Here is a 24,240-nt window from a genome sequence, read left to right on the forward strand (position 1 = left end):
GTTAGCAAACATAGTTCATGAAACATTTTATGACACATTTCAGATGGTTGAAAATATTGACTGAATTTTAAACATTCTTAATTCCTTTACCACTTAAAAACCATACTTCCCATTCGGCTCCTTACTCTTGATCACTAGTAAAACCCTTGTAGATCATGCTCTAAATGCTATTATTGCTGTGCATAAATTAGTGTCATTATTCTAGTCATAAAGTGAATATTCAAATTAAATATCAGTAATAACCATGCGTCTCCATTCACAGTTTTTTCAAATTTTGACTGCTTATCGCAAGTTTTCGCAAAACTAGCATAGGCTCATTTTAAAGAGAAAATGAAAAGCTTTCGAATGAGCATAGTGTGATCGCGGGCATTCACGGGCGTCGTTGTTGTTATCGCTTTAGAAGTTCGAATTCAATAAAAATTCATGACAAACAGTTATCTAAACACTGACTAAACCAACTAGTGACTTATTTTTGGCGATTTTACGATGTAATTTTATCACACGGATTATTTTGGTGAAGTAACGCAATTCATAAAATCAACCGTTTCTTTGAAAAACGAGAATAACCGTATGTAGTTCCTATGGTCAAATAATGCAAAAAACACTTGAGTTATGCCCTTCAAAAAGCTGTCAAAAATTCATTTTGCATTCAAATCACCTAAAATCTCGCGAAAATGTCTCTAATGGCTCAGTTGATACGAGAAAAATACTACTGAGAATATCGCATAACCTTCATATATGGACTTAAGTCCGGGCTCGTCCCACTGTGGGTTGGGATTGTACGAAGAAGGATTGATGCTCTGTGCCATGTAGTCGAAGTACAAGGACATAAAACGGGTTTGAGAATTAAGCTCGACGAGCCTCTCGAAATTTTGAATTACCAACGGGTTCAGAATGTCGCATCGGATGAGCAATCGATATGAGAGTTCCCAAAATCGATTTTTTAGCGGAAGAACGCCCGCCAGCACTTCGAGACTCATCGTATGGGTCGAGTGCATGCAACCCAAGGCAATGCGCAAGCAACGATACTGGATTCTCTTCAGTTTGATGAAGTGTATGTTCGCAGCGGAGCGGAAACAGAAACACCCGTACTCCATCACCGACAATATCGTTGTTTGGTACAACCTGATCAGGTCTCCTGGGTGAGCACCCCACCATGTTCCAGTTATTGTTCGGAGAAAATTGATCCTTTGTTGGCATTTCTGTTTCAGATACCTAATGTGACATCCCCAGGTACCTAGGTCGAACCAGACCCCGAGATATTTAAATGTGAAAACCTGGTTGATCGTTGCACCCATTAATAAAAGCTGGAGTTGCGCCGGCTCACGCTTCCTAGAAAAACAACCAACTCAGTTTTCTCCGTGGAGAACTCGATACCCAGCTGAAGAGCCCAAGCAGACAAATTGTCCAAGGTATTTTGTAATGGTCCTTGCAAGTCGGCAGCTTTGGGCCCTGTAACAGAGACCACCCCGTCGTCTGCAAGTTGCCTTAGCGTGCATGAATTGGCAAGACAATCGTCAATGTCATTCACGTAGAAATTGTAGAGCAGGGGACTTAGACATGAGCCCTGGGGAAGACCCATGTAGCTAAATCGCGATGTTGTTAAATCGCCATGCGAAAAGTGCATGTGCTTTTCAGACAACAGGTTTAGCAAAAAGTTATTTAAAATTGGCGAAAGACCATGCTGGTGCAGCTTCTCTGACAGAATGTTGATAGAAACTGAGTCAAAAGCCCCCTTAATATCCAAGAAGACTGATGCCATCTGCTCTTTGTTAGCATAGGCCATTTGGATTTCTGTAGAAAGCAACGCAAGGCAATCGTTCGTCCCTTTGCCTTTGCGGAAGCCAAATTGTGTATCTGACAGTAAGCCATTTGCTTCAACCCAATTGTCGAGGCGAAACAAGATCATTTTCTAGAATAACTTCCGAATACAGGACAGCATTGCAATCGGCCGATACGAGTTGTGGTCGGAGGCTGGTTTTCCTGGTTTTTGGATGGCGATGACCTTCACTTGCCTCCATTCATAAGGGACAATGTTACCCTCAAGAAACTTGTTAAATAAATTCAACAAGCGCCTTTTTGCAGTGTCAGGCAGATTCTTCAGCAAGTTGAATTTGATTCTGTCTAACCCTGGGGCGTTATTGTTGCACGATAAGAGAGCAAGTGAGAACTCCACCATTGAAAACGGTGTTTCGTTCGCGGTATCGTGAGGAGACGCGGCGCGGCACGTTTTCTGTACCGGGACAGAGTCCGGACAGATCTTCTTGGCGAAAGCGAATATCCAACGGTTTGAATATTCCACGTTCTCGTTGGTACTATTACGGTTACGCATACGTCGAGCCGTACCCCAAAGAGTGCTCATCGCTGTTTCTCTCGTTAACCCGTCGACGAACCGGCGCCAATAACTGCGTTTTTTGGCTTTCATTAGACTCTTCATTCGCCTTTCTAACGACGCGTACTGTTGATAGCTAGCGGGTAACCCGTCTTCCCGGAAGGCCTTATATGCAGTGGACTTTTCCGCGTACAGCTCTGAACACTCTTTATCCCACCACAGGGTGGGAGACCGTCCATGGGTATTCGCGCTGGGTACTGGTTTAGTCTGAGCTTGATTCGCACTGTCGAGAATCAAGCCAGCCAAAAACCTGTACTCTTCCTCCGGAGGAAGTTCTTGAGTGGATTCGATTTTAACGGATATCGCGGTCGCGTAACTCTTCCAATCAATGTTCCGTGTGAGGTCATATGAGACATTGATTGTTTCCGATGGTCTTGAACCGTTAGCAATTGAAATCACGATTGGCAAATGATCGCTACCGTGGGGATCAGGGATCACCTTCCACCTGCAATCTAACTGTAGCGATGTCGAGCATAGCGATAAATCCAACGCGCTGGTGGTGTAGGAATCCGCGTCATTTCTCCCGTGTTTAAGATGGTCATGTTGAAATTATCGCAAAGATCTTGGATTAATGTTGATCTATTATCATCATGAAGACAGCCCCATACCGTACCGTGCGAGTTAAAGTCTCCCAGAACTAGCCGCGGTGCCGGTAAGGATTCCGTGATATTACAAATCGTTCGGTGCCCTACCGAGGCTCTAGGAGGAATGTAGATGGAAGCAATGCAAAGGTCTTTACCTTTGGTTAAAACTTGACAAGCGACAATTTCAATGCCTGGTGTCGAAGGGAGGTTAATTCGGTTGAAAGAATAGCACTTTTTAATCCCCAAAAGTACTCCTCCATAGGGGTTTTCTCGATCCAGACGAATTATATTAAAGTCGTGGAAGTTGAGATTTATATCGGAAGTTAACCAAGTTTCACATAATGCGAAAGCATCACATTTTAAACTATTTAGTAAAAATTTAAAGGAATCGATTTTCGGGAGGATACTTCTGCTGTTCCACTGTAGAACAGTGATCGAATCGGTGACCTCGTTCGATGACTTAGCCATCGAAGGATACGATCGCTGCAAGGAGGGGCCATTTAGTAGTCAACTGCTTCAAAAATGTTTGCACTGTAGGGAGAAAACGTATCAGAAGGCTTTTAAGAGGATCAGTAACATTGAAAGCTGTGAAAATTAAGTCCACTATGTCAGAAAATTTCATTAGTCCGCTACTGGACTGAGTATCTGTTTGAAAAAAGGGGACACTTGGGGTTTTGGATGTCCCTGGAAGTGGTGGGTACTCCTTGTTAGAAATAATATTTCCAAGTCCTGGAGCAAATTGCTTCGGCTTTTGTGCATCACTTCCGTTGGATTTATTGGTTGTAGATGGCGCACTCTGAGTGGACGACACCTTGGCACCCTTACGAGGCAATGTAGGGGAGGCTGGATTTCTCCTCTTCCTGGATTCCCCTGGGTTAACCAAAGATGTTCCCTCTCGTGGGTCGTCAGATTCTTGCTCAACATTAGCCAAACCAGCATAGGGATTTTCGGACAGGACAGATGGCGAAGCATTCTTTAGCATTTCTGCATAAGAACGCCTTGAGCGTTCCTTAAGGGAGCGCTTAATTTTATCCCCGCGCTGCTTGTACGCAGGACATGATTTAAGAGCATGTGAAGGGCCCCCGCAGCAAATACACTTTTCAGTTTCTTTGTCGCAAGAGTCATCCTCATGCTCTCCTTCGCATTTGCCGCATCGTTTCTTATTTCAATAAAAAGGCTGTGTGGCCCAACTGCTTGCAATTGCTGCAGCTCATGACCCGCGGTACAAACAGGCGAACTGGTAGGCGAACCCTGTCAAGGAGGATGTAGTTGGGTAGAGAGGACCCGGCGAATGTCACCCGAAGCGAGCCTGATAGAGAGTAGGTAGTCTTACCTCCCTCGGTGTTTGCGGTATACAATTGTTTGCATTCTAAGATCCTAATCTGTTCAAGAGAGGGGTCCTTAAAGCAGCCAACCCCGTGCTCCAACAGTTCTTCGCTTTTCAGGCCCGGTTCGGACACTACCCCATCGATTTCACAGGCCACACAAGGCACGTATGCTTTAAATTCCCGCGTAAAGCGCTCACAGCAAGCAATCGCGTTTGCCTGGCCGAGATCATTCACTAGAACACGTATCTTGTTTGCCCGAACACGTGTTATCTGAGTTACGGCCGGGTAATTAGCAGTCAGATCTCGAGAAAGTTTTAATATATTAACCGGTTTCTCTCCGGTCCGAAAATATACCACCCATGGCCCAGAGGAACCTTCTGGGTACTGCTTTATACGGGGAGCAATGCGAGTATTAGGGGGATCAGGGACTTCCATGATTACATCAGATGGTATTTCGCCCTCGGCCATTTAAGCACGAGGGCAGAGCGTTATATAAACGGGAATGTGTCTTATTATTTGATTACAAGGTAGAGTAAAAGTAGGGAAAAGGAAAGAAAGCAAACGAGGAAAAAAAATAAAGCAAAACTTATCTGCAAACAACGTCGATTGTTCCGCACCAGCGAAAACAATGTACTGGATTTACTGCCGGCACCAGCAGAATGGCAGCTAACGAACAAACAAAGGATGACCTTCAATCACTGAAATTTACACAACGAACACCACTGTGAAATATAACGATCCGTTCCGTTCAAAGGTTGGGAGACGTATGAATTTTGCATTTTGCTCATCATAGTGGAATTAAAACGGAAGACAACGGTAAACGTGTTTAATATAACAGTCCACTAAGTCGCTCAAAACAGTGCTTTTGTTAAAGTGAGTTTTGTCCTAAAATTTGTCGGTGGTAAATTAACTTGAATATTCCTTGTTAGGAAAAGCTACGACTGGTTTCAAGTCGCTTTCAAATCAATACCGATTTTCTGCTCGAGGTCAAGGTAATTAAGAACAAAGCTTGTTAGATGATTTGACCTATGTAGTAAAATGTATTTTTCGCCTAAAGGATCGAATATACTTCAAGTGAAGGTGTTTCGTTCTGGTAGGTGTAGGAGATTACGCACGCCACGTGGTATCTGCGAAGATCCGAAGACTCGTCCGCTTGTAGCTGGTCTCGCGACGGATTAGCGATCACGCCCCTGCGCATCTACGGGCCATCGGAAGATGCCACTCCTTCCGGGGTGTATGTCGGTGGTCAATTGCCGAATACGCTCTATTGTAGGCCTCGAAGCAGTACTCGCGAGTTGATAAAGCGGGCCCCCCATCGTTAGAAACCGTGTGCACACGTGGGCGCAGATATTAAACCGCCATAGTGGTGACACAAACCACTGACAGCATTTCGTCGAGCAGCAGGACCGTCAACGGCAGCGCACTTCAAACGTGAAAAACAGGTCAGATCTTATAATTTAGCATGTGTTTGCGGTACTAGTACCATATATTGAAACCAACATTTACAATGTGTGAAGCATAATGGGTGCCAACCCGAAAATAGGCTAAGTGATCGATGTGAATAACTGATAAGAGGGAAAAGTTAACAGAGGTCCACGGTATCTACCAAACTAGAAATTATAAATTAGGTATTTTTAGACTGCGGGGTAATTGTTCCGAATCGCGGCTTTTTCGAAAAGAGGGTTAATTTCTGTTGGAAATGGTTCTAAATGTGGCCTATTTTATAACAAGCAATGAAAAAAAATCGTGGGGAAACCTTTAAAGTAGTTTAAACTGGAAAAATAAGTTGGCACAAATAACAATGGCATTGCTCATGAGAAAGTGACGTTAAGGGTGAAGGTAGTGTGATGCGGCTTTGCCGCATTGTCGAGTCCAAGGATTCGAAGCGGCGCAAAGCCGCTGAGAAACCGACGGACGAGGTGGTTTTGATCTTACCATCGAAGGGTGCAATCAAACCTGTAATCCACTCGTTTGCCCGGTATACTCAAACATAGGGGCTATTCCTAGTTTAAGTCCGACTGAGCGACAGCGAAGTCGGACAGCATGACAAAAAGCGATGTGGCGTAGCCACATTAGGCATTAACAATGTTTCATTTAGTAACAATAGGATAGTATTTATTTACAAAAATAAAATGTTGTCAGTGCCGAATGTGTCTACGCCACATCGCTTCATTCAAGTGCTGTCCGACTTCGCTGCCGCTCAGTCGGACTTAAACTTGTGATAGCCCCTATGTTTGAGTATACCGGGCAAACGAGTGGATTACAGGTTTGATTGCACCCTTCGATAGCAAGATCATAAACACCTCGTCCGTCGGCTTCTCAGCTGCTTTGCGCCGCTTCGAATCTTTGGACTCGACTATGCGGCAAAGCCGCATCACACTACCTTCACCCTTAACGTCACTTTCGCATGAGCAATGCCATTGTTAGTAAGGTAAGTGGGAACAACTTATTTTTCCAGTTTAAACTACTTTAAAGCTTTCCCCCCGAATTTTTTGACATTAAAAATGTCTTACTCCACTATCTGGGGCTAGGTGTCATTCTAAAATCTAAACTATCTCCCATGTAACGAAACTATGTAAGGTTTGCACGCTTATAACTCCGATATTACTAGATGGATTTTAATCATTCATACACCAACCGATTCAGAAACACCTAACTTAAATATTGGTAATAATTTAATATCTCCCCAATAAAAGTAGACTTTTAAAAATTGGTAAAATTAAAAAGTTCACGAAAAACGGGAAAATTACCATTCGTGATGCAGATTTCTCAGACAGCCGTCATTAGAGGGTAGGTTAGTGGCTCAATCACAAACGAAAAGTCATAAATAGAAGCAACGCATGTCCGTTTAAATCAGTTGTTGCTCTTATCCCATATGAGCAACATCGTCTCCGGGCGATGCAATAAGCGCTATCGATTTTCGGCAACGTTGGCATTCGCACACACTCGCACCTAAGTGACTAAACCATATACGGTTAGTTTATAAATAGAGGTGACGCGTACCCGTTTGAATCAGTTTTTGTTCTTATGTCGAACGAGTAAGATCATGGCTGCAGCGTCTAGGCACTACACTAAGCGGTAGACGCTATGCATTTTCGGCAGCGGTGGCCGTGTGCGGATTTTTCGGGTACCAGCACGGTGTCACAGAATGATTTGCAAAGTGGGTGGGTGGGGTGGTTTGGATTTAATTCAATACGGTGTGTGCTGCTTAAGAGTGTTGCGTTTGAAAAAAATATATTTATTTTTATGCATGCGTGTGCGTTGTAACTTGTTAATCCATGTTTACGGCGCTTTGTAGCTGCGTAGGGTAAAGAGCCTATTGGTTTTCATGTTTCATATTTCGGTTATATGTTTTTTATGAGTAAGGCATCTGACAGCAGCGTAGTATTTTATATAGGAGAGTACACTCAGGTTTTTTTACGCGGATTTTGAAATTTACGCGGTTTTCATTAACGCGTTTTTTTAAATTTTACGCGGTTTTCATTTACACGGCCTGTATCCCCTGCGTGAAAAATCTGAGTGTAATTGCATCGGAAACAATCACGTTCCCAGCAGAACTTTTTGTTTTCTAATTTCAAATACTTTTGTTTCGTACTGCACACAACGGAAAATTTTAAAACAGAACTTACCGTCCCAGCAGCAGTTTAAGCGGGTGTTCTTTTTCGATTCAAATTCAAGCCATGTCTTAAGCGTTACTGGACTTAAAATTGTTTTCCCAGTTTATCCAGTCAGAATATCTGTCCTACCCTATGTATTTAAAACACAGTTCTAATTGCGTTTTAAAGTATACAACAAATAGAACGGTTGGGTATACAATTTTAATTTTAAAATAAATCTGTTTTAAATTATGAAACAAACCGCTGTACTGAAGATAAATTATGTCAGTCCTATTACCACATAAAACGCCTATATAACATAAAACGCTGCAGAATTGGTTTAATTATACAATGTTTACACTACAGAGTTATAACACGTTTTAATAATTAGCAACAAGAAAAATGTCACCAAGATAGCATAAAAACCCGTTTTAACTGGTAGTGCGAACGTTGCATAACAATGTAATTTATCAAATAATTTCATTTGTTCAATCACTAATCGATCAAGAACTACTTAATCTTAAGATTGTTTACTTAAGCTCATTAGTACATTATTGAAAATTTAAATGGAAAATGAAATTTCATATTTCATGGAGAATCTGTATATTTCCGTTGGCGGGCGTGGGCTTCCTCATCACAGCTCTCAATATGGAACTTTTCTTTTGAATATATTTTCTGGACAGACCAGCCTATTTTTACTAGATGGATCAGCCAAATAATGCCAATCACCTAGTGAGATACTTGATTAATTAATAGATTACCGTTAAAAGACCTTCAATAAATTATGTTTTGACGGGGAGGGTATATAGCAAATTGTAACATATGAAAACAGGCGAGTGAACAAGAGCGTGAGTCGATATGTGTGATAGATAAAATTCATTTGCACGCTCTTGAAAAAAGCTACATTTTTAATGTCACCGTGGTCGTGTCCTGTACACAACCCTTTCATTTTTTTTTCATTGCTTGTTATAAAATAGGCCATTTGGAACCATTTCCAAAAGAAATTAACCTTCTTTTCGAAAAAGCCGCGATTCGGAACAATTACCGACTGCGGTATCGGTAACGAAGAACAAAGGACTGGAAAAACTGAAATATGAATAGCTATTAGTCTAATCATGACTGTCGATAGAGAAGAGGAAGAAGGATGATCGTGTTTTAAATTGCATGCACTCACTTTCAGGGTTCCCCATTGATTATCCCGTCTAGCTGGTAGGATTTGGAGCTTGTGCGGTGGATCGATTCGTCGGTTTCGGTTGCATTTTGAAGGGCTCGCCTTGAGGAGTCTCGCCGGGTATAAAATCTTGCCTCTTCGCATGTAAGCAATCCTTTTGCTTGCTTGGCGCTTAAGCAAAGTGGTTCATTCAACCGAGTATTCGATTTAAAACTATCCTCCGTTACAAACTAGTGTCTGACGGAACCAATTTTTATAGTAAACCCCAGAGCCTGTGCACTTTAAGAGTCAAGTACAGAGGAATACGCTACAATGCATAATAAGACTAGACAACTTTCAATAGAACCTTAGTATCATTGCGAGCCTCCTTCTCTTTAGATTATTACGTCACTACAAAACTTGGCACTAAATTTTCAGTACATATGGAAAGCTGACCATAGTGCGTCTCAATGCCGTATTTAGGAATACAAAACTAATAGCTCCCAAATAGTTTGTTTTAACTTTATGATATCTTTGGCAAATTTATTAGTTTTTTTGGCGCTTTTTTTTCAAATTACGGTGGTCCTTGTGCTTAGGGTGTTAAAAGTATCGACTGTTTAGTTGTGTGAAGTTTACCTGCGCAATGCCCTGCAATATAATAACACAAATAAATTGAAGCAAGTTTGCTGCATAAACAAGGCAATGTATAATGGTTAATTTGCTATGATTTTTTTTAAAGATTTGAGGTAGACTGGCTCTTGAGAATCGGGTTGCTTATATTATTTTTTGATGTGTTAATTTTTCGCAAACGCATTGTTCTTGAACTTTCATCGAACACATTTTTACCGTAGCACTGATGTTTAATCCCTTTTGTTTGGACAGTTGAAAGTGATTTTTACAACAAAAATGGTTTTCTTCAAACCTAAATATCTTTAAGCATTGCATTTCGATTTTTAATATATCAATTCAATTTGAAAGATCAACAATTGGTTAGCCAAGGAGAATTAATAAATTTATTTATTTTTTAAAAGAGCAGTTGTTGAAACAAAATTGTTCATTAATTTTCAGAAAGAAGAGATAACAGCCCCAAGAGCGAAATCAACACTACCATGCAGTGAATTGTTTGAGTTTTGATGTCCAGTGGGCCGAATAAAAGCGCTTCGAATTAAATGATATTTTGCACCTCCGTAATGAGGGGCATTGCACTCCAGAAGTGCGCGAAGATTGTGAGAATTCTACTGGACGACGCACAGTGTAGCTGTACAAAACTACATTAAACAGGTTGAATAGAGTTTTCTCAAAATATTAAGTCTTAAGGACGAAAGAAAGATTTTTTACAGAACTTCAAAGGTGAAACAGATGATAAATTCTGGAAAAAAACTGTGTTCAAACCTATGTTATTCAAATGAATATATCATTTTAGTTAAGATTCCGATTAGGGTCGAACTGATTTCATTAGCAAGGTTATTCGGGGGCCTATATTTTCCATTCGATTTAGCCAATACAAGATTTTCTTCTCACTCACTTTTTTTTTCAAAACAGTTAGGAAAGATCGCTTGTAGTTAATGACTCTTGAAAATTAGTGTATTTTTCGAAAATAAATGTCTTGTTTTGCCCCTTTCTGCCTCGAGGTAAAGGTGATTTTTCATGATATGTCCGAAGGAAACGCATGGTAGTGTTTGATTACCCAGGGTACGCAATATAATTTATAAATGTCTCTTAGCATTATCAACAATTGAAAAATGTGTATTCCGCTAAAAATTCACTAAACCAATTTTTTGAAAATGAATTTTCAGATATAGTGCATTTATATTCGTAAATGATTTTCAAACCACCCTAGGCGCCAAAATTTTGAATTTTAAACTATTTCAATATTTTTTTAATACGCATTTATAATTATATTTAGAAGATTGTGTAAAATTTCGGAATGGATCTCAAAGTACTTTACAGCGCATCGCTGGGCCTTTAGTGTAAAATTGTCTTGTTTTAATCTTATAAATGTAATATCTCGCAAAGTATTATGAGTTCCACTCCAAAATTTTTATACAATATTTTTAACATGATTCTAAGTATTTAAAGAAAAGATAAGCAAAAAAATGGTCGAGCTTTGGGGGGGGGGGGGGTATCCACAAGGTAATATCCACAAGCGACTCAAAGATGAAGCTTTTTGTAGAACGTCTCTGGAAAAACACGATTTGCGGTGTTACCTGCCATTCAAAACCTACTTCAGGTTCAACTGAGAATACCTCAAAAAGCGGCCATCTTGGCAAACGAAAAAAGTGTTTTTTCTCACACTTTAGGGAAAATTTTCATAAGTTCTTCACACAAATTTGCAAGTTCTAGTTTTTTGTATTACTTGCTCCAAATCGTTGAAAGTTCAATTCCAATCATTCTTTAATAATCTTTAAAATAAATTTAATTCCAATCATTCTTCAATAATCTTTAAAAACGCTGTAGATTCTAAAATTGTCCAAATTGGTCAAGCGAACACTGAGATATAGCGATTTAAAAATGTTGGTGAGCGTGTCAATAAAATTGTAAATATTTTTTTACAACTGCATTTAATTAGCATTTATCTAATTAAATCACTAAATGTGCTTTAGTATAGTTTAAGATAACTTTTACATCATTGTTCAAGTAATTTCTTAAAAAATCGCGAATATTTTTCACGAGTGCATTTAATTAACAATTAATTAGCATTTAATTACTTGAATCATTAAATGTACTTAACAGATTTAACAATGACTTTTACATCATTGTTTTGCTAAATGTTAACCCAGCAGAACAAGTGATATCATAAAAACAATTGTAAACAATTTTCTACAAGTGAATTTTATTAGAATTTAATTACTCAAATTAATAAATATTCTTTAGTAGATTTTACAATGACTTACATTATTTTTCTGCTTGCTGTTAACCTATCAGAACAAGTCATTTCTTTAAAAAATTATGAACAATTTTCTACAAGTGCATTTAATTACCATTTAACTATTTAAATCACTAAATGTACTTTAGTAGATTTTACAATGACTTTTACATCTTTGTTCTGCTAACTTTTTGTCAAGTCAACAAAGCAAGTGATTTCTTAAAGTGCATTTAATTAGCATTTAATTATCGAGTAATTAAATGTGCGTTTACACGGTTTTACGATGACTTTTACATCGTTGTTCTGCTAACTTTATGTTAAGTTAGCAGAACAAGTGATTTCTTGTAAAAAACATTTTTTTACAAATACACTTAATTAGCATTTAATTAGCACTTAATTATTCAAATAAATCAATGTGCTTTAGTAGGTTTTACAATGACTTTTACATCGTTGCTCTGCTAACTTTATGTTAAGCCAGCTGAACATGTAATAAAACCAAATCCAAAACAGCATTAAATTTTTCAATTGTACATTTAATTTGCATTTAATTAGCACTAAATTATAGAATATTCATAATCATGTTCTGCTGATTTTGCGCTTCCAACTTTATGGACATCATTCCGGGAAATGGTATTCTGGGAAACGACATACAATCTGATGATTGATTCAACAATTAAATCAAATTGCAAGCATGGCTGATAATTCTCACTTGTGATTTTTTCCGAATTGCTCACAGCAGATCAAATCATGCCGTGATCACTCTCTCAATTATCAAATTCAACCACAGATCAAAATCACCACTGATAGAGGGCAAGAAAAAATCGGTAGTGATTCTTGTGAGATGATCTTTTGATAGTTAAGAGAGTGATCACGGCATGATTTTATCGGCAGTGAGAATTTTCGAAAAAATCATAAGCGATGTTTATAAGCCATGATTGCGGTTTGATTTTTTTATTACGATTTTTCCAGCACTGCAGGCACCACTGCGCAGCAATAGCTTAGCGCGCTTAGCGCAGTAGATACAGAACACTAGATTAGGATTGTCGCTGGCATCAGTGGTAGGAATATCATTGTTTTGATTCCGGGATATACCTGTCAAATGGCCAAAATAAAAAAAAGCAAATAAATAATCCTCTATTGTTGTTTCATAGCGACTAATCATTTTTGTTTCTTTTAGCCAGCAAAAGAATGGCCATTCTTGGCTAATGTGTTTTCACTAATTAGAATGCTCAAATTGTCTAAATCGGTACTGTATTTTGATAAATTTTTATTTCTTTGTGCGGTATATACAAACTCGTTCATTTCATAACAATAACAGTCGAAAATTTACACCGAGAAAATTCGTTATATTGAATATATTGATTTAACATAATTTTTTGCAATTTGAGGTAGCACATAAAAATTACCTGTCACGCGTAGATATCATGTGAAAATTAATGAAATTATAATAGTATGCCACATAGAAATTGGTTTCATAGCAGATATCACATCATTTTTCTGTTTGCCTCTCGCATTCTGCTGCAAATTTTATGCATTGGACGTTTTCGGTCTTGAATGCATAAAAATCACAGCAGAATAAACGATACTGAAATGACAAATAGGCAAACTCTGCATTCTACTAATTTGAAGCTCAACTAAACGGTTTGTGGTTACAAACAGGCCATATTTCCCTGCGTGTACCAAAAGTGCGGACCAAAGATTTTTACTAGAGAGACTTTCGATACTTTGACAGATATATACCGGAAGCAAAACAAACATGTTCCGAGGCGAAAACAATGGGAACACCAGCGACAATCCTAATCTAGTGTTCTGTATCTACTCTTAGCGCACGTAGGTAGCCATTTTGTATTACCTATCATTAGCTTGAACTCGTTGTGAACAGTTGTGTTTTATTCCAAACTTCAATATATTTAATTTTATCTAATTCTCGGTCTATCATTTCACCGAACCTCTCTGCTAATAATTCAAAGTAGTTCGAAGCAAATCACCGGCTTGAATCGTCGGGGTATGTGGACCGGAAGCAATCCTCGATCCGGAATTGTTCGACGGACCCAGGCACTCAACCAGACAGCATCGATGCAAGAGTAACGCGTTCGTTAACGATTTCAAGAGACATTCTTTCGTCAAGGAACTCTACGCCGTGTTCTAACACGAAAATGTTATTTGAGTTATGATTACGGCGTCCAAACAGACAATTATTTACTCGACTTTTCACTGTATATCACTTACCGATATCAATGGCCAGTTGTTTTGCTCCGGAAGCGGATAAACTTAGAATATCATCTATGATTTTCACATATATTATACATGTTCTTTCCACTACAATGCTTAATAGAACATCAGCACATGTGTCTCCACTTTCGTACGTACTGTTAAAGTCCTTCAAAAAATATTTCAAAGAAGCTGATGGTGTCAGCAACAATGGTTCTAGATGTTGAGGAAGTGTAAGCAAATGTTGCCCTACTCGGGTTATATACTCTTGCGGAGCAACGCTATAATCCGGCAGGTTGAATCCTTGAAATTGCTTATCGAGCAGAAAATTCATTTGTAAAATTTGTTTTTCTATGGGAGAAACAATCATTAGAACGATATTATTGTAAATTTCTATAGCAACGTTCTTCAATGAAATGTATTGGTTAGAAAACAATGTTACGGAAGCACTTTCGTGATTTTTAATTGTGAACTTTGATTTTCTTTCGCAATCTTTATCAGATTTTCGCGATGCACCTATTGCATCAAAGTAGCTATCTGAATTAGTATTTATTATAAAATGTATGTTCGAGTCACATCGTTGAACAGTGATTAATAAATCGCCTAAATGCTCTAACAGGTTTATGTTTATCTGAAGTAAATTCCAGTCTGTTTGCTCTGGTAGTTTTTGAAGTGTTATTCGCATTTGTATTATACTCATTTTTTCATTATACGCCATTAATGCATTTTCGATAATCTTCGCGATATCATAAATAGATTTTCCTCGTGTAATCACAATGCAGCGCTCAAGCGCATCGTCAATCCATTTTACTATCCTTGTACTGTGAAAATTCAAATTGCGTATATTGTCAGCTAGGTTGGTATCTGAAACATCGATGCTCTTCATCATTCCATCTACATAAGTCTCTTCAATTCCTGAATATAGATCGACAAATGTATCGAAATACGAAAAAATTCCTACCGACAGCCGTTCGCGTTTATCAGTTGGAATTATTTGGTCTTTTAGTACCTTTTCAATACGCGATAAAAAATTCGCGTTATTTTCTGCAACTCTAACTAGCAGGTCGAGCTTATCGGAAGTTGTTTTCAGCAGGTTCATTGTAAATGTTTGTCTAGAGATCTGAATAGCACTTAAAGTTTCAGACACAATATCCACTAATTCCAAAACATCCGCAAACGTTTGTTTGCACAATTTGTGCTGATTTTCGACAAAATGTAAGAGTATTTCATAGAAATCGGATAGAAAATTGATTCCATCTCCAGGTTTTGTGATATTTTTCCATTTGTCCAAAAGTATATTTGTATGTACAGATCGATAGCACTGTCTAAGGTGTGATACGCGTCTGATAGTTTTATATAATTCAACATGTTGCATTAGACAATCAGTGTCCGCTGTTTGAATACAATGTACGACTATGGGATTTGCCAGGGCCTCTATTCTATTTGTTAAATACTCAAACTGCAAATCTCGTTCCGCTTGCCCTGGCATTTTTGATTGTGCAAGAAGAGATTTCTTCAATGCTAAAAACTTGTCTTTTAATTCAACTATATCATTTTGCCCAAGTAACTCATCTAGCTCAGCAATTATTCTATGCCAACGATCTGATTCTTGCATGCCATATTTTGCCACTTGAAGCTTATCAAAATTTAATTCCAGATGTTCCAAATTAGAGATATAAGCGCGTGTCGCATGTTGTATATATACAATTTCTCTTTGAAGTTGACAACATTTTTGCATAAAAAAATTTATCTGAGTATGCAATACTTTTACTTCCTTAATCCCGCAAGGTATAGTTAAGTCATGCTGAAGACTAGATTGTTCCAACAAAGAGTTGATTTGTTCAACATATATTTGCAATCTTGATACTAGCGCTGCAATAATGTTCTGAAATGAAACGAAATCCTAAATTTCCAAATTCAAAGGCGATTGTGTAATTGTATACATACCTCCTTATTTTCTTTATTGCCGTCTTTTTTCAACTGGGTATTTACGAACTTTATTACGTAGAAAGAATTTTCCGAAACGCAACAGAGATCCTTAAGGCTAGTTTACAGTTCGGAAAACGTGTCACGGGATTTATGTCCCTGTGTATTTTAAATGAAGCTCGGGATTTCAAATCCCGTGACGGGATATGAGTCTACACAAAAATGACAGTTTTTCTGAAGTGTAAACCCAACCGCGGGAAACATCACGGGATTTTAAAACTCTCCACACAGAAATCCGGCCGGGAACAATTCAACACAAATTGTTTCCGACGGGAAAAAGAGTATTTTTATAAGGTTTGCAATTCCCTGCAAGTTTGATACTGTTTGTATTTTTAAGAAACAGCAGAGTTTTTGGTTTGACAGTTTGGAGAGATCTCGGCGGGAAATTTTCCCTGATCAAATCCCGACGCAAATCCCGTGCGAAATCCCGTCATCCATTTCCCGAACTGTAAACTAGCCTTTAAAATAAAGATGATGAAATGTTATTATTTTACGATTTAACCAGAGGTGCAGGTGATGCTTATATGAAGGGCTCAATGCAAGAACGACCCAACTTCAAAAAACTTGTTCTGAGATATAACGAAAACAATAAAATAACAGAATTTGTTTTTACGTTGTTCACTCATATCACTCGCGGTTGTGGACGAGTATCAAGGAGTTTCGGTTTCAATAGGAAAAATCAAACGCGTCTGTATGTTACAACAGTTAATTTTACTCTGAGCTAATAAATCGGTTGAATATAAGTGAGTGTGAATATGATTGGTATAATGGTTAATGTAGTCGTTGTAGGTTGTCCAATAATAGAGGAATGTTACAAGAATCAACATCCTCCCGGGCGCTGAAATTGGGAATTTGAAGATTCAAGCTGCACACATTGATCGTCCTTCTCGTCATCTAAAGGTAAAATGCAAATCTAGAGAAAATTTTCAATAGGACGTAAGTAACAATGAGAGATTCTCTTTGGGGTCTTTCTCTTCTGTTCATTACTCGGCCATTTCAACATTCTCTACTCTACTCTTTGCGTAATATTCTAGTAAAAACCGTCGGCTTTCGATATGTACTGGAAAATTAGTGCAAAGTGTTATAATGACGTCGTAATAAACGAAAGAGAAATTAAACAAAGAGAGGCTCTCAATGTTACTTACGTCCTATTGAAAATTTTCTCTAGAAATCTCCTTAACGGCTCTCTTAGTAACACTGGTTTTACATTTCTTACAAAAGAAATGTATAGGATTCGCTCAAACCTTGAAAACTTTTTCCGAGGCCCGGAGGGCCGTTTCATATACCAATCGACTCAGCTCGACAAATTGAGACAATGTCTGTATGTGTGTATGTATGTATATACAAAATGTCATGTAATTATCTCAGCAATGGCTGAACCGATCTTAATGAAACTAGCTTTAAATGAAAGGCCTAACGTCGCCATTTGACACTATTATTTTTGATTTTGGATATGTTGTTTACTTTCTGAGATATGGGCGATTGCGTCAAAGCACGGCAGGTTTTTTGCAAATAACTTTCGAACAATGCAATAACTCACAAACTGCACATAAATAGATAAAGCTTGTAAAAATACCTTTATGACAAGCTATAGATTGTCAAAATCCGTGCACGAGCGGCGGAGATATTAAACATTTTGTATTTTTATTTCTCACTTACCAATTTCTACTAACTAAAAATGAGATTGTTTCATACAGAGTATCGCTTTACTGGTGTTTTAGGGGCAAAACTAAACCGATTTTGAATATCGGATTATGAAAACACATCTACGTGATTCAAGGAATTCGATGTTGAGAACATTTTGTGAATTACCTCTATAATAAACGAACTAATTCTCAAAAATCAATATACAAGTTCACTTCAAAGACAAAAATGTGTTGATAGTGAAACAGCGAGTTCTAGTATTTATCCCTTGAATTAGGCGTTGTGTTCAATCATGAGGTAAATGTTGGATGGTATATCAATACACAGATCAACAAGTAATTCACCTAGTAGTGAGATAAAAGATTTCTCATATAATTATACTCGTGGTGTCACCGAAAGCAACTGTATGTTTGAAGCCCAAAACTCTAACGAAAATTTAGCTCTTTTGCAAGATTTAGGTTATACTGGTTATGGCGAAAAATTACTGCTTACATTATTTATGATAATAATTTAAGGAATCAATATATCGCATATTTTTTTTTTTATCCCTTTATGGGCAGCTAGGGCCGAGGGTGGTGGCTAGCGGGTTTCATACATCCTTGACCTGACGGACAAAGCTATGGTGCCTTGAACACAGGCAACGCAGATCCAAGGCCATCATTGAAATGATAAGTTCTGCGTTTGAGATGTACTTCCCCCGGTTGCCAGTCGAATACCTGTAATTATTATTTGTTGCTTTGTATGTATGAATCTAATGTTCAGTCCTGGGTGGTGTATGCGTGCAAGCTGTGGTTTTTAGCGTTCGAGTCCAGGAGTGCATATCTGTCTGAGTTAGCGTGGGCGTTTACTAATTGTGTAATAGTGTGATCGCTAAAGGCTCGAGCATATGAATGCCAGCGTGTCTCCAACTTTGCGTGCATAAATCCGGTTTTAGATCCGTGTTGCCATTCGCACATTCACGTATATTCTCGAACGATCGCGCGCGGACCGTGAATCTAATAATTAATTTTCAGTGTATGGTAGAGAAACGTGTTGTCTAGTGAATATGAGCATCATTCCCGATCGGTCCAACTGAAGGCATGAGTCTAGGCTGATCGAGAGTAGAGAATTCCGAACGTAGCCGGTCTATGATCGCGCGAGTGGTGGGTTAATGCTTGAGACCGCGGTTGTAAAGTTATAGGTGCAGAAAAGTTCACTTAAGTAAAGGGGTGTTGACGAAATTGCGAGCGTAGGTGTATGTGGATGATTGAAATTGTAATGTAAGTTCGCGTTTTTGACCAGGTTTGTGTTGTCGCGAAAGTTAGGGGCGTTTGCACGTTTTGGATGTGAATGTATATGGGAGAATATGCAATTGACTGTGCTAGTGAATATCAGTATGAACCCAACTCAAGATACAAATATAAAAGGAAAAATAACATGCCGAATGTTTCTTTTTTTAGGTCAATAACCGTGCATTGAAGAATGCTCAAAAACTCTGAACTAGGCCCCGTCGAGTCCAGTCTGTCCGTCTCGTCCTGTCGTGTCTGGGGTTTCCAGGTTACATGCATTCACCAGATGAGACTAGCTTATGTCAGCTTACTTGTGCACTGGTTTCGTAGAATCGAGGCGATCATCGAAATGATAGATCCTACGAGTGAATGCACTTGGCCCAGTCACCTGTCAAGAATTTGTGTATTTGTGTGTGTTGAGATATGTGTAGAGCCTGTAAATAATATTTTAATACGAATATTTTATACTTCAAAACAAGAAATGGGTTATATACCATTCCCCAGAAGGCCATTTCCCAGAAAGCCAATCCCCAGAATTCCATCCCCCAGAATGTACCGTTCCCCAGAAAGACATCGCCCAGAATGTACCATTCCCCAGAAAGTCATTATCCAGAATGCTCCATTCCCCAGAAAATTATACCCCAGAATGCCCCATTCCCCAGAAAAGTTAATGTTCGTAATCATTTTTTTGTGATGGAGCCTAAGGTTTGCTCATTACCTAATTCAAGGAACTGATGCGGTGTGGAGCTGCTAAGGTCAAGTCAACGAATGTGGATGCCTCTCGCAAGCAAACCTGTTATCCACTCGTATAACCAGTTCACTCGATTATAGGGATTGGTTCCTTCTTTCAATCATGAGCAGTTTTCTGATTTTGTATGCCAAATAACTCTTGCACGCAAATTTGTCATATTTTCGTCTGACTGGTTTATTCAAACATAGGTGTTAATTCCTTCTTTTGAACTTTCCTTGAATCTATATTACAATCGAAATGAATGCTCATTTTGACAAACGGTTTGGTGTGTTTTTAGAGAATTTCTCGACAAACATATGACAGCATAGTTCACAGCATTTAATGAAAAAGAAAACATTTCTCTTTTGTTTACTACCAACATCTGTGATTGGAGAGTAACGGTTTGTCCAGAATTTCCGTTAAAAGTGAATTTTGACAGTTGGATTTAACGCCGTAATCATATGTTTGTCGAGATTTATCTTTCTTTTGCATTGGAAATGTTTCGTAGGCAAATGTACGATCTACCCGAAATACATTCGAAAGTATTCTCATACCTCATGCCCAAATGGTACTTATACCACAGACTAACAGATATACTCGACAACAATTCTTCGCCAATGTTAACGGTCATTTTGAATATATTTTTAGTTGGGACAGTGATAGCAATTACGATTACAATCCATATATGGCGCCACGGGATAGACCATTAGTAAAAAAAAGTTCCTGGGTCTGAGGGTTAACTAATTTGTAAATGAGTGGTTAAAATCGTGTATAGTGTTTGGCGGATCGATATTTTTAAGGAATTAATCATAGTGTTATGTCTGTTTGTCTGTGCTTATGCTAAACAACTGTTAGGTCAAATGGCCAACTACCATATAATGTCTGATGTTAGACGATGTTGTGCCAAAAGACTTTATGCCAAACAGGATAGTCTTGCTCAAAAGTTGGGACAATTCTTTAAGTGTAAACTAGGCAGACGTAAAGACGAGTTTGGCAACTTCGCAAGAGTTTTGCGGGATAAATTCATTGGCGTGCGCAAGGGGGGGCTAGGAGGGGCTATAGCCCCCCCTAATGCTCTGGAATTTAAAAAATATTAAGTATTATAATGTTGGAAAGACATGTCAAACTTATTGCATATCTCATTTTGTTTAAGCAAGCCATGTTATCTTAGTTGGCGCAAGTTCGTTTAAATCAGGAATCTCTATCGATAACAAGATAAGGTTTCTCGTTTTTAGAAGCTTCCTCCTGCCGTGCGGAACCGATCAGCTCCAGACTGCCACTATGTGACCGCCGTCGCCCTTACCACAACGGAAACTGAACCGAGAGCGACTCAAGGTCCGATGACTTTTGAAGGATTCCCCGCGGGTCCGAAGAATACCATCCGCCAATCCGACCTACTAGACTGCGCTAATTTGTTTCGCTGATCTCCCGTTTGTACGAAAGTTGCAAGTTTTGGTCTTCTCTCCCGGTCACCATCTACGCCTTCTCTTCCCTGTCCTTGATACAACTGCTTCTACACCGATTTTGGAAATAAGCCCCCCTCTGAATATCTTGACCAAGCATAAGTCTCCGGTAAAAAAGTTTAAATTGGTATTTCGTATTCCTAGTTTTAAGATAGTTGTAATTTTACCTCTTTGTTAAAATTATTGTCCCCCATCTTGTAAATAGAATTGTATCCCTAGTTTTAAAACACCTGTGAAATTTTTCATAAATTTTTGTTCTCCCTTTTGTGTACCAAACTATATTGTTAGTTTTAAGATAACTGTAAATATTTCCTAAAAACTATTACTATTGAATTCTTTGTTTTAAAAATTTTCATAAAAAAAATGTTTTGCCCCCTCTCTTGTATATAGAATCTTATTTCTAGTCTTAAGATAGCTGTAAAATTTTTCTCTTTTATAAAAAAATATTTCAACATTGTAACCTCCTAGTTTTAAAATATCCAAAATGTAAAAACAACAGAATTTGGCACCGCCAAGCTAATGCATTTGTGCCTATCAAATAAACCATATGAATAAAAAAAAACAAGATAAGGTTGCTGAGAGGAAGCGGTAACTGCAGCAAAGATTCGGTTACCGGCTTAAAAATACAAGAGTGTTTGTGATCAATTTAATTTTTTGCTTTGACTAAAAATTATAAACTTTTCATTGCAAATGATTAATGCAGTCGGTAAAGGCATATATGGTGATTTCAGGAGGTATTACATGGAAAGCGAGAACAAGAGAAACTTTCAACTTTTTTCTAAAACTTAACAGTAATATAATCTTAGAAGAACTATATAGATGCTATTTATTTGGATAACAACTTATTCTACTTCTATCTTCTTTTCATTTTAACGACATTAAATTACCTAGAAATTAGGAAAAGTAGGAAAAGTTTTAAAAAATTAGTTATGAAAGGATTTGGAATATACAGATAGGAAAGCTAAAGCATGGTAAAGAGGGACGACTCTGCTGTTGCCGTGAAACATAGTAGATTTAAGCAATTCGTAGTAACTTTGTCTAAGCACGACTCCTACCAGCAAAAGATAAAAAATAGTCCGGAAGCTTCTAAGCCTGTTCCTGTAACAATTGAAGTTTTATAGCACGCTACAAGAGCAATAGTTTAATAGAGAATACCAAAAAATATATGTTTAAATATCTTATTTCATGGAAAGCATGAGATGTATAATTCCCCTTTTAGGACAAGAGGTTTTGGGGAGCGATCAACAAGAGTAGCAGCAAGTTTATAAGGTGATCAGTTCAGCAGTCACATGACTATCGGATAACACACGAGGAAACTTGTTTGATGTGGAGTGCCAACGAGCAACAGATGAGAAAAATCAGACTAGGACCTTATTGCTCGCCATTGTTATATATTAGAACAGTGTAGTGAGCTGAAAGCCGCTGAAAAGGACGATCACGACAGATGCGCATAAGGCTTGATAATTATGGACTAGCATGTTAGAGACAGTGTAACCTTCCGGCAGTCGCGCTAGTGCACTGAGTGCACGATGCTTTGGAAATCTAGCGAAATCGTCTTAAGGCACCAGCGGCTGTTCGTTCAGTGGGCCATAAGCGCGACTTCCGTAGGGTTAAAATGATATTCAGTTTTGGGCATGAGAGGGGTAGGAGACTCGTTAAAGTGATCAGTAGACAACCTGTAAGGCGTCGTCGACTTTTGGGGAAAGCGTTGCTGTCACTGGAAATATGCAATCGAGGAAAATATGTGTGTGGAGCGTGACTGGAAAGTGGCTCCCAGGAAATCTCTAATGCATTTAACCATGGTTCGCATCAAATACCCAGTCGCTATAAATAGCACAGGTTTACGAAAAACATTGATTTCATAGTTTGTTTTCTAAATGCATTTTGGACCACTCAAAAAACCTCGAGAAGTGTTATTATATATTTTCCTACAGAAAGGAAGTTTTCTACTTTCTACTTGATTCTCGGAGTTGTTCAGAAGTTTTTGTTTGTCATAATTTTTCTTATAAATCCATTAAAGATTCACCCAATACCTTAAATAGAATTTTTTTTAAATTGAAAAAGTAATTTTAGGTGAAAATCTAGGTCAGAATTCACATACTGAAAAAATTGATATCTTAAATTGAAGTTAACAAAGTTTTAAAGTAAAATAAAAATTATATTTCAAACTTAAAAACCTATAGTGAAAAAAAAAATCAGTGGGCCATAATCCATTACCAAATAGAAAGAGAAATAATACATTTCGTAAATATTTTGATCTGATTATTCAAATTCAATTTTTGTTTTTTTTGGTATTTTTGTTTTGTATATCTCATTATGAATTTTTTATGGATTTTTCCACCTTTCGAGCTCAGTTCATAGTACTTTTTTATTGATTTTATTTATGCTTTGCATTTTGTTCAGTTGTAAAACTTTTCATTGAAACATTCTTGAGTTTTGGATGCTCAAGAAAAATTTAATTGGTATTAAAACAAGGTAGCTTTATAGAAGGCGGCCTATTAAAATTGAAATAGCTCGTATGTTGAGATCCACTCTGATTTTTAACGAAATTTTTCCAAAATGATTCTAAAAACTTAGAAATAAAATTCCAAATTAGAAATATTTGGAACTCATGTGAATGTAGAATCGTTATGAGTTTTCTTTTCCGGTATAGTGCTCTTTGTGACCGGTTCTGTAAATTTTTGACTGCAATTTGCTTGCAATGAAATGCAAAATTGTCACACGAAGGAAAATAGGGAATTAATTCTGCACAAAAGAAATGACAACCCGAGTATGATGATCACAATGGCCAAACCTTTATATGTGCTGTACAAACAGATTTTATGTAATGTTGGTCTGCTGTCCTGAAGGTGCCATTGTGTTGTCGAAGCGATGTCATCGTTTTCGTACAGGGCTATCAATCAATCGAGTTGGACCGTAAAGCAAAACATTATGGCCAAAATTGCGGGTCTGAAAGATGTATGGTCAGGATCTGAACAAATTCAATAAATGCACCTGAAAGTGTTATGAAAATTTGAATTTA

The 24,240-nt window shown here is 38.0% G+C and overlaps 1 protein-coding gene across 5 annotated transcripts in view; it reads right to left on the reverse strand.

The window, feature by feature from the left end:
• LOC131682998 (conserved oligomeric Golgi complex subunit 7) overlaps window positions 1-24,240 on the reverse strand; it is a 615,369-nt gene that overhangs the window by 183,309 nt on the left and 407,820 nt on the right. For all 5 annotated transcript variants that reach the window (XR_009304312.1, XR_009304311.1, XR_009304310.1 and 2 more), the window contains exons 2-3: window positions 16,075-16,164; window positions 14,146-16,012 (exon numbers count right to left, since the gene is read on the reverse strand). Coding sequence is in view for 1 of the 5 variants with exons in the window: in XM_058964821.1 (XP_058820804.1) it covers window positions 14,146-16,012; window positions 16,075-16,164 (1,957 nt within the window). In the remaining 4 variants the exon portion in view is untranslated. The remainder of the gene's footprint in view (window positions 1-14,145; window positions 16,013-16,074; window positions 16,165-24,240) is intronic.

Source organism: Topomyia yanbarensis, chromosome 2, assembly GCF_030247195.1.
Source record: "Topomyia yanbarensis strain Yona2022 chromosome 2, ASM3024719v1, whole genome shotgun sequence".
Lineage (NCBI taxonomy): Eukaryota > Metazoa > Arthropoda > Insecta > Diptera > Culicidae > Topomyia > Topomyia yanbarensis.